The sequence below is a fragment of the Phascolarctos cinereus genome, unplaced genomic scaffold (assembly GCF_003287225.1).
Source record: "Phascolarctos cinereus isolate Bilbo 61053 unplaced genomic scaffold, phaCin_HiC Scaffold_726;HRSCAF=1367, whole genome shotgun sequence".
In the NCBI taxonomy this organism is placed as follows: domain Eukaryota; kingdom Metazoa; phylum Chordata; class Mammalia; order Diprotodontia; family Phascolarctidae; genus Phascolarctos; species Phascolarctos cinereus.
This window is the reverse complement of record NW_027556098.1, coordinates 82391046-82407761: the sequence shown is the minus strand read 5'-3', so window position 1 is coordinate 82407761 and position 16716 is coordinate 82391046. Positions and strand designations below refer to the sequence as shown.

The 16716-nt window shown below is 36.5% G+C and overlaps 1 protein-coding gene across 2 annotated transcripts in view; it reads left to right on the top strand.

Annotated features, from left to right (window-relative positions):
* The window catches only part of MBTPS2 (membrane bound transcription factor peptidase, site 2), a 46646-nt gene extending 30616 nt beyond the window's left edge, over nt 1-16030 (top strand). For both annotated transcript variants that reach the window (XM_020989900.2, XM_020989898.2), the window contains exons 10-11: nt 6134-6209; nt 7670-16030. In XM_020989900.2, coding sequence (XP_020845559.1) covers nt 6134-6209; nt 7670-7892 — 299 coding nt within the window. In that variant the 3' untranslated portion in view covers nt 7893-16030. The remainder of the gene's footprint in view (nt 1-6133; nt 6210-7669) is intronic.
* Nucleotides 16031-16716: the final 686 nt, after the last annotated feature.

The following is a 16716-nucleotide window of genomic DNA, read 5'->3' as shown; positions in this document are numbered from 1 at the left end:
AAGGTGAACAGTTTTTTTGGGTTTTTTTTCAGAGGCTTCTCTGAGAATGTGCTCAAAGCAAGCCAAATTAAATCTAGGTGAGCAAACCAAAAGTGTTCTTAGAATGCTTGCCTGGCCATTCTTCTCTGAATCTCTCAATGGTATATAATAGTGAAGAGAAGCGTAAGATCTTTCTTTTCCCACCAGCTGTAGCTCTCCTATATGTCCACTTCAAATATTGAGTCTTTTGTGTTAGCTGTCAGTGTGGGACAGCCACCAGCTCATCTATTTCCCCTGGTACCGCTGAGAGCCACTTAAGGAACTAGTACGTGGACCAAGGTGACACTGTCAGAAACAATATGTCTCAGAAGAAATTTATACTAAATTAATACTAGGGAATTTTGGAAGGGAGGCACTAGCTGCAGTGCTTTCAGGATAGGCCTTACAGTGTTTGAGCTCAGCTTTAAAGGGGATTTTAAGAGGCAGAGGTGTGGCAGGATTGCATTAGTAGCATAGAGGAGAGTTTTTGCAAAATCGTGAAGCTAGGGCATCCTCAACTGAGGAAGGAAAACTGTTAAGAATGAAATTCTGAAGACACAAAGGAAAACCATTCTGAGGTGGAGGAAAAGGGAGAGCTGTCCAAAGAGACCCCTGCATATATATAGGGAACTCAGCCAACAATTTAGATTTAAAGATGTAAATTTAGACATGGCTCCATTTCCTTACTTTTCACACATAGCAGCTCATAGGATCATAGCTTTGGAACTAGAAGGATCTTTGACGTTGCCTACTCCAACACCATTTTTACAGATGAAGTAAATGAGACTCAAAGAATTAAGTGACTTATTCAAGGTCACGTGGAAAGTGACAGAGCCAGGATTTGAATCAAGTCTTTTGATTCTGAATCTATTTCTTTTTCTGCTATTTTTAAGAAAATTCTTTGGTAACTTCCAGCTTTAATACCTTTAGAAAAGCCGAAAGGCAGACCTGCTTTTTCTTGCATCCATCCCTCTTATGTATCATGATCAGAGCTGTGGTTTGTTTATTTACTAAGTTATGTTCTATCGGTGTCATTTGTCCTTACTTCACAGTAGTTTCTGGAATAAAAATCTTTCTCCTATGCAGATCAACTCCTCCGTTGCCCCATAGAAAAATCAACAAAGAAACCAGTTATAGTGACTCCATTTGTATGTAATATTCTGACTTGGTAGTCTCCTGTCTGTCTGCTGTGGGGAAAGAGACATTTTTCATTTTCCCTCCTCTGTTATTGGTTTTCCATTTACTTAGTCCTGCTTTTTGAGAGTGATCTTTTTATTTACATTATTGTAATCCTTCTATATATTGTTTTTTTGATTTGCTTTTATTCACTCTGTAGCATTTTCTCTATTATTTTTCCATATTTCTTTGAATTCCTCATATTCATCATTTTACTACACAATAATATTCAGTAGCATTCATATACCATAGTTTTGAGTAGTTTTTTTTTTAGCCTTTCCCCAAAGATCATCTACCTTGTTTCCAGTTCTTTAGAACCAAAAAGAATGGCATATGTCAGACTTTTGGTTCTGTCTTTGACATCCTTGAGGAAGTCCCAGTGGCACTACTTGGATCAGAAATTATGGATGGTTTCAGAGCTTTGTTTTAAGAAGATTAATTTAGTAGTAGAGTTCTTAACTACTTTCAGTCTGCATTCCAACCCCACCACTCAATAAAATTTCTTTCCAAGATTGCCAGTGATTTCTTAACTGCTGAATCTAGTGTGTCCTCTTATAAAACTTCATTATACTCAGCTTCTCTGCAGCTTTTGGACATTCTTCTCCTCTTGGGCATGCTCTCCTCCCTTATATTCTGTGATACTGCCTTCTCTTGATTCTATTCCTTGATAACTACAACTTCTCAGTCTCCTTTGCAGGCTCATTATCCATCTCCTATCCATTAAGCATGGGATACCTCACGGCTCCTTCCTGAACTCATTTCTTGTGGTTTTCTACCTTTTCGGTAATCTCACCAGCTCTCATCAGCTAAGTTACTAGTTCTGTGCAGATGATTCCCAAATCTATATGCCTAACCCTGACCTCTCTTGTGAACCCCACTTCTGTATCACCGACTATTGTTGGGTATATCCCTTTGGAAGCATGTTAAACCGAGCATGTCTAAAATGGAACTCAAAATGATCCAGAGCATGAAGGGTAGCTAACACAGTGAGACAGTATCCAAATAGATCATAGTAGGCTTACAACATTGGATGAATCAAATAGATGTAATTCAATAGCGATCTTACTAAATCTTATATTTGGGTTAAAAAAATCAACTTCGTAAGTATAAGTCATGGGAGGCATTATTTGATAGCAGTTTGAATAATATCTGGTGGTTTCAGTGATCAGGAAGTTCAGCATGAGTCAGTCAGCATTGCAGTGTGACAGCCAAGAAAGCCCATGAAGTTTGGGGCTGCATTAAGAGAGCTATAGCTTCCAGAAACAAGGTGATCCATCGCTCCATACTCTGTCTGTGTCAGACTTCATCTGGAGTACTGTTTTCAGTTTGGGACACCACAGTTTAAGAAAGATATTACTTAGCTAAAATGTTCAGAGGTGGCCAAGCAGAATGGTATTGGTCTGAGTTCATAAAATGAGTATTAGTTGAAGGAACTAGGGAGATTTAGCCTGAAGAAGAGATGATATTGATGAGATATGATAACTGTCATCAAGCATTTGGAGGGCTGTTATGTGAAATAATGATTATTACATTTATTCTGTTTGACTCCACTGGGAGAATCTGGAATAATACATGGAAGTTACAAACGTTTGAGGAAAAACATTTCCTAACAATTCAAGTTGCCTTGAAGTGGAAGGACTTCTTTATTAGTAGGTTCCCTGTCTTTGGAAGTCTTTTTTTTTTAAATTTATTTATTTTGATTTATCAGCAGTCACTTCCATAAGTTTTTGAATTTTAAATTTTTCTCCTCCTCCCTCCCCAAGATGGCTCACAATGCAATATAGGATATACATATACATTCCTAACATATTTTCACATTAGTGATGTTGTAAGGAAGAATTAAAACCAATAGGAGGAACCATTGGAAAGAGGAAACAAAACAAAACAGAAGGAAAAAAAAGTAGGAAATAGTGTGCTTTGATCTGCATTCAAACTCCATAGTTCTTTCTATGCATGTGGATAGCATTTTCCATCATGAGAACTTTGGGAGATGTCTTAGATCCTTGTATTGCTAAGAAGGGCTAAGTCTACCAATGTTAGTCATCGTACAACATGGCTGTTACTGTGTACAATATTCTCCTGGTTCTGCTCACTTTACTCAGCATCAGTCCAGGTTTTTCTGAAGTCTGCCTGCTCATCATTTCTTATAGCACAATAGTATTCCATGACATTCATATACCACAACTTGTTCAGCCATTCCCCAGTTGATGGGCATCCCCTCAATTTCTTTGCCACCACAGAAAGAGCGGCTATAAATATTTTTGTACATGTGGATCCTTTTCCCATTTGTATGATCTCTTTGGAATACAGCCCTAGAAGTGCTATTGCCGGGTCAAAAGCTTTGGAGGTCTTAAAGCAAAGGTTGGATGACCAGATTGTTACAGGGAGAATTCCTTTTCAAATGTAAATTGGACTAGATGGTCACTGAAGCCTGTTCCAACTCTGACATTTAATTTTGTGATTCATTATATTTCCTTGAAACCCGTCCTTCCTCCAGTTTTCTCTGTTTCATGGTGGTCTCCATGGTAGGGCTCATGACTTGACACCATGGAATGTAAGGAGGAGTCTCATCCCACTCTTCTCAAAATGGGCAATCATCGGACTTGTCTCCAACACAACCAACTCCTTTGTCAACTATTCAAGCTCCCAACTCCTCACCCCAACGTTAGGCATTGGCCCTTTAGGGCAAGTATAACTTATTGCTCAGGAAGCCACAGCCGCAGCTGTGTGACATTGGAACATTTAAAAACTCCACATGCACATCCTCCAAAACATACCCACCCCACCTCTGCCCCCTGGATCACCTCATGACTGTCTTAAATAAGGCCCTCTGGGCAAAAACCAGTGAGGAAGAAAGAGTCCTGCGTCTCCTTCCTTTTCATTTCTTCTGTGGAATAAAGTGAGTCACTCAGGATGAGCCAGACACAGATCCGTTGTAATCTACATTATCTGTCTCATGACCTTATCTTTATTCCCAAACCTGCCCCTTGATCAAATTTTCCTATTACTCTTCAGGGCACTACAGTTTTTCCATTCCTCAGGTTCACAACAACTTCAGTGTCATTTTAACTTCTCACTCTCCCTTACCCCAGAGAGTCAGTCACTTGGCAAATTTGTCATTTGTATGTCTTGTGTATATATATCTCCTTCTCTCTACTCATACACTACCCATTGCCTCACACCTGGACTGTACTGTAGCCTTTTTTTAAAAAAAAAATTGTATTTATGTCATTAAATATTTTCCAATTACATGCAGAAAAATCTTTTACATTTATTTTTTAAAATTGAGTTCCAAATTCTCTCCCCCTTCCTTGAGAAGACAAGCAATTCGACATCAGTTATATATGTGAAGTCAAGTAAAACATTTATTAGCCATGTTACAAAAGAAAACGAAAAAAAAAATAAAGTAAAAAAAAATACTGTAATCTGCATTCAGAATTCATCAGTTCTTTCTCTGAAAATGGATAACATTTTTCATCATGAGTCTTTTGGAATTGTCTTGGATCATTGACTTGATCAGAGTAGCCGAGTCTTTCATAGTTGATCATCTCTACAATATTGCTGTTACTATGTATGTGTTCTCCTGGTTCTATGCTATAACCTTCTAATGGAGCTCCCTCCTTATATTCTCTCCCCTTCTCTAATCCACCTTTCACATAGCACCCAAATAAATAATTCTAAGACACTTGTCTGACCATGTCAGTCCCATGCTCAAAATCTTCAGTGGCTGTTTTTTGTATCTAGGATCAAATACAAACTCCTCAGGCTAGCATTTAAAGGACTCCACAGGCTGGTTCCTGCTTTTATAGACATTTCATATTATTCCCCTTCATTCACTCCGTGTTATTATTCTAGACCAACTATCAACATGTCATCTCCCATCTCTGTTCCCACACTTTGGAAATGTATTTCCTTCTCATCATTTCCTCTTAGAATCCCTATCTTTCTTCAAGCTTAACTCTTTAATCAGCTTAACTGATGCTTTCTACCCAATGGGGTAGCTAGTCAAGAAGACTCATTTTCCAGAGTTCAGACCTGGCCTCAAACACTTAGTAGCTGTGTGACCCTGAGCAAGTCACTTAACCCTGTTTGCCTCAATTACTTCATCTGTACAATGAGCCAGAGAAGGAAATAGCAAAGCATTCCAGTATCTTTCCAAGAAAACCCCAAATGGGGTCATGAAGAGTTGGACCTGACTGAAACAACTGAATATCCACCCAAAGCCCATCTCCCTCCTGAAATTACTTTGTATTTACTTGTCTACTTAAGTGTTGTATCTCCCTCCCAGTAAAAATATAAACTCCTTGAAGGCAGAGATTTTTAGTTTTGTCTTTGTGTCTCTGGCACCTAATACAAGACCTTGACCATGCTTAAAAAATATGTGTTGAATTGGGTTACATTTTTTTAAAGACGTGTACAGAAAATGGAAGCCAGGGCAGGTAAGGGAGTATGAACGTATAAGAATAGTATGGTCCTTTAAGAATAGTATTGAGAGCTAAGTCTTAGAATGATCTGGGCCTGTTGTGGAAAGCTAAAGACGAGATGTAGCCATTTTAAAGGGGGTAACACTCATTTTTGGTGTCTGGTTTCTGGTATTTTTTTTTTATCACATTCAGGATATACTCAGCTTTACCCCATTTCCCACCTTAAATAGGAGTGTATGTTCCGAATTACACTCTGTGTTCTACTACTATATATTAGCCCAAAGCAGCACCCCAAGAAACAGTGGGATTCTGTCCTTTTTTCCTATTTCTCTTGAAGTACCTAACCTTCCTAGGTAAATTTGAGGACAAACTTCCTTTGGTATTATATTTTTGCCAGTCTCTGATTGGGAGATTGGAGAATCCTAATCAACTTTGGATAAATGTATATATCACTAAATATATACTATCTGTTGACTCATGAATAATATTTGTCATCACTACTTTTTTTCTTTTAGTGAGCCTCAGCAGTTTCATCCCACGGTTCAACTTTCTAAGCGTTGATCTACCTGTGGTAATAGAGACATTTTTCAAGTATCCTTTCAAGTGTGTAAGTAACTTTATACAAAAGGTTTGTATGAAAAATGTGTTGCTTAGAGTCTGAACACAGAGTGATTAGGCAGCAGGGCATAGGTCCAATAACCCTCTTTGGATTTGAGTCCCAATTGTATCACTTAAAATCTGTGTCATAAGGCAAGTCATGTAACTTTTATGAACCTGTTTGCTTCTATGTAAAGTGGGCAGAGTAATACTGGCCTTCCTCACAAGGATCAGCTGAGATCATGTGTGTTTAGATGCTACATAAATATAAGTTTTTATCCATAAAATAGATGAAGACCTGACAGGAATCTCTATGCCAAAGGAAGTCATTTTAAAACTGGAGTGCTTGAATAGAAGACAGGGAACAAGATTTGGGAGAAAAATAAAAGATAAAATATTCTGGAGAATGTATAGAAGCCACATTAGAGTCAGATGGGTGAATCTGAAACCTTTGGATTTATTTGGCTTATGTCTGGTTACTGGAGACAGGTAAAGCATCTGAGTTGTTAATGAAGGCAGAAATATGCTTTCTGCCCCCATTTGGGCCAGTTCATTTGGTTTGGTTTGGTTTTTTTTATCATGGCTACAGACTGTTGCAAACACAGTTAGTTCTTTGTCTAATCTGTGCCGTTAAGGGGGAGCAGCATGCTTCTAAAGAAGAGCAATAGAGAATGTAAGTGGAATAGCATTGATCTGTTGTCACTGCACTCTCTCCAATGACATGGCATATCAGTAATGTCTTTATATGTGAAAGACCAGGGTGGAGGGCAGGAATGAATGCGATAACCAGGTTTTAATAAGCTAGATGGTTAAGTAGAACATATTTTGAACACATTTGTTTGTATTGGTTTTCTACTTTCCTGTGTTTCTTACTTTAAAGGTTTAACAGAGAAAGAAAAGGGAAAAGGCTATATAAGTAGTTAATTCAAAAGGTACCATAAGGACTATGCCATATATCCTGTAATCTTTATTTGTATGGCTGCTATTGTCTTAGGAGAGAATTATCCCTCTACACCCTGCCTCTAAGAAGTTACATTGACTAATGTTCAAGAAACAAAAACTTTCATTTGTCCTATCACATAACGTACACAAGGTCTAAAAGTAATTATTTTCCACTTCCTCTCCCTCCCCAACTATTTTCCTTTTTGTATTATTATAGTCAGAATTATACAGGCTAATGACAAAGGAAGATATGTTTTCTTCTTTCATTAACTATGTCTTTAAGCTAATTAGACCTAAAAATATGTTCATTTGATTGTCAAAAAAAGTCATAGCCTCTTCTGTATTGCAAAAGCTTAGGAAAAGGAATGATTTCAATTTTAAATGGGAAAGACCACTGTAGTCTTATATTCAATGTGTTGAAATTTTTCCCTCAGTTGTTTAAGTGTGGTTTTCAATGGTATACACATTGTTCGTCCCTTTATTGTTTATTCTGCTTAACTACATATAATCAGATACCTAATTTCACTCTCAGGAGCACTGGCTGTCATCAATGCTGTACCCTGCTTTGCTTTAGATGGACAATGGATGTTAAACTCTTTTCTTGAAGCTACCCTTAGTTCACTGATCATAGACAAGCAAAATAGAGATTTGCTAGGATTTTTAATTTTACTTGCTGGTAGTACACTTTTGGCTGCCAATGTGGCCCTGGGACTCTGGATGGTGACAGCCCGATAATATATATATATCTGGACTCATTTGACAAAATCTGTGAGTTGTTACAATGTGCCAAAAAAAAACAACATAACATTTGTTGCTGATTAAAAAAAAACTTTGCTTGGTTTGAAATATAAATAACTTCCTTAAAGCTATCTTAATCAGCACCATTTAATGAGATCCTTCTAAATCTAGAGGTCTGTACTAGGTATTCTCCACAATACCTTTTGTTACCCCACTAACAAAAGAAATAAGAAAGACCTGATCTCTGACCTCAAAGGATTTCAGTCTGTCCGTGACAACATTTGTACATTAATTTGGACTTTATAAGTTCATCTGTAAAAAATATTTGTCATGTCATATCTAAGCAGTATGTTACCTTAGGGTAAGGGAATGAATAGAGGTGAAGAGGTGAATTTATATTAGGTTTTGAAGGAAGCAAGAGATATTCTGTGGCCACACTGAAAAGGTGAGAATTTCCTAGGCTGGTCACAATTGAATCAAAACATCTTTGGTCTGTGATGTTTTTAATTTAGTGCTGGATTATTTGTCACAGAGGAAACTTGGGTAATAGAGAAAGGTCTAGCCTCTGAGTGAAGAAGACTTGGGTGCAAATCCTGAATCTACCATATAACTGGCTTTGTGACCGTAGACAAGACAATGTCTTCATGCCCTACACAGTGTGCTAAGACTGTAAGTTGCAGAATTGTTACTGATTAACGTTGGTACAGGGAGTTTTCCTCAACATAAGTTCCCTACATCTACCGATCCAGACCAAAAATTATGTTTCTTTAGAGCAGCTCTAATTAAACATTGTTCTCTTGATAACATTTTGTTTACATAGATATGGTGTTAAATTTCTGTGAATTATTCAGGGACGTGTGTATGTATGTGTATGTGTGTGTGTGTGTGTGTGTGTTTAAATTAATGACATAAAAAGAAATAAAAATCTAGACATTATTTTTCAAGCCCTGTGTCTCCAAATATGCTTGGAGAATAAAAAAAGTAGAAGCTGAGACCTACCATAACATGAGGTTTGTTTTTTAACACTTTGTAACAACAGTTGATTCTTGAATAAGATATTACCTTGTCTTTAAAAAGCAGCCTTAATGGTGAGTTTAGTTGTGAGCTTCAGACAAGGATCTTTGCCTTGTATAACATTCTGTCAGTCTACCTTGATAGTGTTTTTAAACCTAAAAATCACAGTATAGGTATAGGTATTAGTTTATGGGCACCATGTTCTTTCAGGGCTCTTACTGTCCTGTGCTTGGCAAGTTAGGCTAGAATCTGTCTTTCCTCTAGAATAATGGCATTTGTGGCTGTTTCAGTTAGTCCTAGCCCTGATGTCAGAGTTATACAGCAGGGGCTACTTTTCAGGGGAGGCAGCTAAGTGAGAAGTAGAAATACAGGAATAGTATCCCATTCCAGCCCAAACAGATCCTTGAGTTTGATGTCAAAGAAAAGTCAAAGGCTAGATGAGATTGGGTCTTATGACCTTATTATGGCTAAATATCAGTATGACTCAGCTGAAACATTCTGGAAATAAGTGGTCTCACAGCTACTAGGCCTTAGGAAAGGATTATCTATTCTTCCAGGTAGAGGGGAGGTTGATTAGCCACTTGGGAAGAGTTCTTTGAATCCACTCCTCCCCTAGACACTACAGTGTGACCATTTGTCACAATACATGTATAGAATGAATCTCCTTAAGTATTCTGTTTCCAAATAATTACAAAATAAAAGTAATCCAAATAATTACAGAATTCCTGAGGAAAAGGGTTCTAATTGTTCAAGACAACCTGCTATTTGCAGTTTCTCTTATCTTTTGAGTCCTTCCTTTGGCCTGGTCAGCTTATGTGAAGCCCTTAACAACTGCAGGCTCTTCTCTCAGTTCGTAATTCTCCCTTTGAACATAGTTTCCTCCCTATTTTGGCTGCCCTTCTTATCCTTCATTGAGTCACAGTCTGCCCTGTGTCTCATGATATCTTTTCTTCCTTCCCTTTGGATTTCATATACATACCTCTGATATTTGGAGAGATAGCTAAGGAAGAGATGGACTCCATTATTAGACCAATTTTTTTTGATCTATCACAAGACAAACTAGGGGTTCTGATGTCTTTTGTTTACAGTGATTTTTGAGCTTAGAGGCATTTCTCAGAAGACGTTAAAAACCATTTCCACTTTAGATTTACAGCTCTCTGGTTTCTTTTTTGGGATCTCCTGGATGGACTCTGGCTCAAAATTACCCAACCTGACTTAGACTATACAGAACTGGACAACCACCTGGGGAATCTGAGAATGGCCTTTTTAGCAGACTGAGGTAAACATTTTTTGCCTGGAAATAACTAAAGAATGCTTTTAAGGAGGTTAATGCAAATTCAAAATCAAGCATGTAAGTGTTATGTGAACAATGGTCAGCCTCTTGAGATCCTCATAGAGTCCATAGGTATAGGAGGCTTAAGCTAAAGTGGGTATTATATGTAAGTACAGTCTTTTATGGAGTCCTGGAAGTCTGTCTTTTAATGAAACAACCACATTAGTTCTATTATTTCAATAGGGAATAATTATGGAAAGTTTCCCAAGACCTCCAAGATACCATAAAATGCAAGGAAAAGAATTGTGTGTCAAAGGATCCTGGATAAACTAGAGGACTAGAGAAATAAGGTTTTTCTATTTCAGATAAATGCAATGATGATGACTTCTCACAGTTATTGAGAATGAAATCATAGAAGACAATTATGTGCAGTCTTAGAAAAACATCCCTTGATGCCACTTTGAGAAACGGAAAACTAGAAAGAGATCATTGCCTTGTCTATAATATGGAATTTGTTTTATTAGATGCATTCACTAGCAAAGTGTGTAAAGGGTGGTATTAGATAGAAATATGTGTAAGATGATCAGAATTAAAGAGGGATTTATGGAGTCGGAAAACATGCTTCTGTGTTTAAAATGTCAAAATGTACCATTGAATAGTCACTGTGCAAAAGTTATGTAAGTTGTAGTTTTCATATTGCTTCTCTTTCATATGGGATATTATCAATTTTTAATTGCTTAGCATGATTAGAAAATTGGATTCTTTTAGGGATAAAGAAAATTGTTTTTGTGCTGCCATTTAATTTAAGCAGGGAAACCTTATTTTCCAACTCTGTAGTGGCCTAACTATGGTGCCATATTTATATTTTTTCTTTTTTTCCTTAGAGATGTTATATAGAGAATTTGTTTTCTGTAAAGGAATTTGCAAAACATATAGCATTTTACTTTTTTGGTCATATGTCTATAGAGATCATTACCTTATTCCAACCTGAAATATGTGAATATATTTCTTGTCAACTTGTTGGGCTCAATCACACTCATCAAATTGCATGTATTAAATGTCCACATGTAAGTGATGCATAAGTATTTTTTTCCCTAAAAAGCCCTTTGACCATACTATATTAGATGTACAATGAATTCTTTTGGGGGGGGGATGGAAGGTGGAAGATACCTCCAGGCAAGGTGACGTATGCCTATATTCCCTACTGCTGGAAGAGGCAATTCTGAGCTGTAGCAGAGCCAAAGACAATCAGGTGTCTGCACTAAATCCAGTACCAATATGATTAGCCCCTGGGAGAAGGGGACTAGTAGGCTGCCTAAGCAGGGTCTAACTGGCTCGGGTCAGAAACAGAGTAGGTCAAAGTTTGCATACTGATTAGTAGTGAGATTAACCCATCAGTGGCTGCTAAACTTCCAGCCTAGGCAAAATAAGGGGACCCAGGCTCGCCTCCTTCCCCAAAAAAAGTTATGCTTCAACTTGAAGACAACTTAATTGCTGGCAACTGATGTTAATAAATAACAACATGGAACCATATTTTGTACTTTATACTGACTTGATTCCATTTCTTTCTGATCATATATATAAAATAACTCTCCTCTGCTGATTGAATAATATCTTAATTGTCTGTAATCTTTTCATATTTTTGTCTAAAATGAAGCCACTCCTACTGAAAACAATCACTGGTTCTCTGTCAATTTCAGACATTTTGGTTATTGGTGCAAACTCTGAGGCCTGTTCTAGATTCTCTTCCTTTGCAATAACTACTTTTATTCCTATGGTTATGTATTTAACCTTTGGATAAAGCAGAGTGCTTTATTTGTACATAACAAAATAAAAATAATTTTAAAAAATTTTAATTAAATCAGTTTTTTAATCTTTCAGTTTTTAGAGGTTTAGAGGAAAGAAATTTTAGCTATTAGTTGTATGTTGTATCAAGTTCTTAAACCTCCTTATCTAAGATTTCTTTCAAAAACTTTTCCACCCAAGCTCTGGCTGTATTTCATAAAGCCAAGTTAGCTGCAGTTATCAAAACAAGTTAGGAACAGCTGTCATTTTACTTTGTGCAAATGGGACCATTGCCAGGGGAGTTTTCATGCCTGAATTGTTTCACCTTATAATAACAGATTCTGTTCTCCCTGCTCTAGATAAACCCTTTTATATTCCTGAGCTCTTTTCAAGCTTGAGTTCTATATTTATGATGAACAGTAGAAGGAATAGGACTTCTCTAGTATGAGAAGGTTAAACTAGAAGGAAAATCAAAATGTAATTTCTAGTACTCAGGTTTATATTCCATCTTGCTTGGGTTAAGTAGGAAGTGTTTTATTCCTGGACTACTGGTCTGCTGCTGAATTGAATAAATTCATCATTTCAAAAGAATGGAGAAAATTAAATAGCTATATAGTTACATTTTATTTAAGAGACAATAAACCTATTTTATCTATGTATGTAAAATATTTATTTTGCTTCTGGGGCTTCACTGATTTGAATGATCCATTGTATATTTTATCAGAGTATGGCAAATGAATTCAATGAAAGGAAAACCTCTATTTCTGACCTTATTAATGGTACAATAGGTTGTACTTCTTAGGTTGGAGATAGAGAAAAATGGATCCAGGAAGCTGCAACTCTAATTACCCAAGTTCACCATTGTATGTATGATTTACTTTAGTATTAAAGGGGGAAAACGCCTTTATTTCATAACTCTGAGTTTCAGGAGATGATGAACGTTCTGTAAGTTTCATCTTCTGCTGAGCTCGTTTGGTTCAACAGAATAAGTTGTGAAATATTTGCAAGTATTACTTTGTCTTAGAAATAGTTTTTGGCTAACTACTTTATGTGGAATGGGTAGAGTAGACTTTTTCTTTTTTTAAAAAAAAATTACACTGATACTTCTTGCTTTTATATCATATTCATTGCCTTTAAAAAAAAAAACTTAGTTCAATTTCATTTTTGTTCCCATCACATTGATTTTCAAATATATAATTCCCTATCAGGCCTTCCCTTATATTCTAAAGTACCATAAACAATTTAATTTAATGGAAGAAGGAAATAGGCACTTATTAAGTACATACTGTGTGCTAGACATTGTGCTAAGCACTTTACAAATATTTAATTTAATCCTCATAACATCCCTGAGAGGTAGGTGCTATTATCCCAATTTTACAGTTGATGAAACTGATGAAGACAAAGGTTAAGTGACTTGCATAGGGTCATATAGCTAATAAGTGTCTAAGGTCAGATTTGAATTCAGGCCTTTTTGACTCCAGGCCTACTGCTCTACCCATTGTGCCACCTAGCTGCCTCATCACTGTAATCGGTGAATACTTGATTTTGGTTTTTATTAAAATTCTCATTTGTGTGTAGCCTGATTTATTTTGACTCCAGCATTTTTAAGGCTCTGAGTCAGCACTTGCCTGTGTTACCCTTTCAACAAACATTAATTTATTTATGTTATTATTAATATATCATAATATTATTATTATTATTATTATTATGTACACTAGGGATACAAGATTTTTAAAAATCCCTCCCACACAGAGCTTACAACCTTCTCTGTGGAAAGTCATGCAATATGTTCAGAAATACAATTCAAGATAGAATGTGATAGGATAAAGAAGAAAGCCAGACAAAGGACCCTGGGAATATTGAAGAATATGGAAAGATGAGAGAAAGCTCTTGGATAAGATAATGCTTAAACTGTTTCCAGACTTGGGTTCTGAAACCATTTGTTCCTCATGGACAAACTATGACATGATCCAAATCCAAAAGCATGTAGCCTGTGGAATATTGTAACTGAAACTTTATTGAGAGGGCAAAATTCCTTGTCTAGGCCGAGCACGTGTTGCCAAAGTGGACCTCTGTGCTGTTCTAAATAACTAATCATTGAGATTGGAAATACTGTGGCAGGTTTTCTCCTTCATCTATGGGAGACCTACATGGAAACAAGAAAAAATGAAATTGAACTCTGTAAATTTTTAGTTTTGTGGGAATTCTCAAAAGAAGAGAGATATTTTCGTATAACAGAAGTAAAAATACTAAAAATGTGAACAGCGAAGAAAAGGAACCAGGTTGCTTATTGGCAAACCAAAAAATACACACTATAGTTAAAAATTAAAACAAGTATCTTTGGAAAAAAAGTCAAAAGGAATAAATGAAAGAAGTCAATGATCAGTGTGCTAATGCAGCAGTTTCTAACATGTTAAAACTTTCTCAGGATGATTAACCATTGATGGGGGAGAAGGGACGTGGCCCAGAATAAAATGACTAGAAAGGTTCTGCCTAGTACTTTAGATTTTGCATTTGAACAAGAGTAGGCAAGCAAAGAAAAATCTCACCATGAGAATTTAGGTACCAAATATCCCTGTAGCTCAAGTTTTACTTCCTTGTTAAAAGTTGTTCCCTTTAATCCACTGGATTTTTTTTTTTCACTCAGTCAACAAGCATTTGTTAAGAGCTTACTATGTGTAGGCACCGTGCTAAGTGCGTGGCAAGCAAAAAAAGGCAGAAACAGCTCCTGACTTGAAGATCATGTATTCTAATGAGGGAGAGAACATGCTTAAAAAGTAAATAAATAAATAAACTAAGTGCGTACAAGATAATACAGGATCAAAGGAGGTGAATCTGAGAAATCAGGGCACTAGCAGCTGTGGGGACAGGGAAAAGGCCTCTTGTAAAATGTGGGACTTGAGGTGAGTCTTGAAGGAATCTAGGGAAAAGAAGATTCCAAGGTGAAGAGGCAGAGCGTTCCAGGTATGGAGGATAGCCAGTGCAGAAGCACAAAGACAGGCAATGTAATCACTTTTTTTTTTTTGGACCTTTGCCTTATTCCCACTAGGAGTTTGCTCTCCAGAGCTAATTAAATCAGTTCCTTTCTTTAAGGAATTTTTTAATGAGTTACGGTGAATTAATTTGTTACTGAGTATTTGCATTTTTTCCTGTTTTCTCCCATTGCCATAACTTTTCTTATTTCCACAGTCCTTTCTTCCACAGTTCAGTCTCTTCCATGCCCTCCTTGGAAGCTCTTATTTTATTATAGGGGGTATTTTGTATATGTTTAACCTTAATGTTAGGTCTAAGTATTATTATCTAACAAAAACAACAGTATACTCACAGTTCATACTTAACAGATCTAACAATTCTAGTTTTGAGGTTTTTCTGTGCAATTAATTCATTTTTCTCTCTGTAAAGCACCTAGAAATACATGGATTCTTCCCATCATGCTTGGCAATGAAGTTTAAATCTTTTAACATATGTATGTTAACATTATTGTTGGCTCAGTAATAACTTTCCCCCGTAAAGAAACCTTAAATACTGCATATGGAAGAATATAATATATGGTATTTTAAAATATATAGGACATTTGAACAGTTTTCTCTTCAGCCACATTTCATTGCAGTACACTTGACATCATTTCCAAAAATATTGGATGTTTTATCCTCAATTATATATGTGTGTATACATATATCTATATCATTAAATATGTATATAATTTCAGTGTTTTTAATTGAAAAATCTACTTATTGCTTATGCTTTGTAATTTTAATACCTTTCTCTGTGGATTGTCTACCATTCAATCTTAAATGTAAAAAATCTATGACCGGATGTTTCTCCAAGTTTTAAAATAAGTGTGTAATCTTTCCCTTCATCTGTTTGGGTACTAAGTGAGTAATTCTGGAATGCTGCATTTCTGGATTAGCCATCCCATACTTGTATTGTTTATTTGTAAGTATCAGAAAGTCTTGCTTTCTGACAATGTTAAAACTGAGAAATTTGAGTATATGTGTTTGAATTGTATTTGTTACGATTCATCTTTGTATTTTTCTACTTATAATAGATTTTCAATCTCAAATGCATTTGGATTTTTATTTCCATTTAACATCTTTGAGACAAAGGTTGCTTATTTTAAAATGTTTTAAACTCACCCAATTCTAATTCCCCCCCAAGAGTTAGTATGTTTATTTTATTGCTTGTACTACTTATCACTACGAAGATTAGGAGCCTTAGAGTATGAACTCCCCCAACGCCTTTCCCCAACTTTTTCAAAACATTCACAGCCTTGTCACTTGGTTCTATTTTCCTGGCCACAGATAAAAGAAGTATACCTTATTCTTCAGTAAGACGGATGCCCTCTGACTAATAAGCCTTCGATGCCATAGCCTCCTACAGCCTCTCGTACCATGCTCTAATCAGTTCTTACTCATCTATCTTCAGTCCCCTCCCTTCCTTTCTGGCAACAGACATGCTTATATATCCTCAATCCTTAAAAAAGCCTCCAACGGACAATTGTGTCTCATCTAGTTAATATCCCACCTTCCTGCCTGTCCTTCCCTTAACTGTTAAACTATTTAGAAAAAGGTTTCTACATCTGACGCCTCCTTTCCAGTACTACCCACTCTTCAACCCTTTGCCATCTGCCTCCCCCCTACTACCACCCCTCTCCTGACACTGCTCTTCCAAAAGTCACGAATGACCTAATCACCAAATCAGGTAATAGTTTTTCAGGCCTCATCGTCCATGACTTCTTTGTAGCTTTTT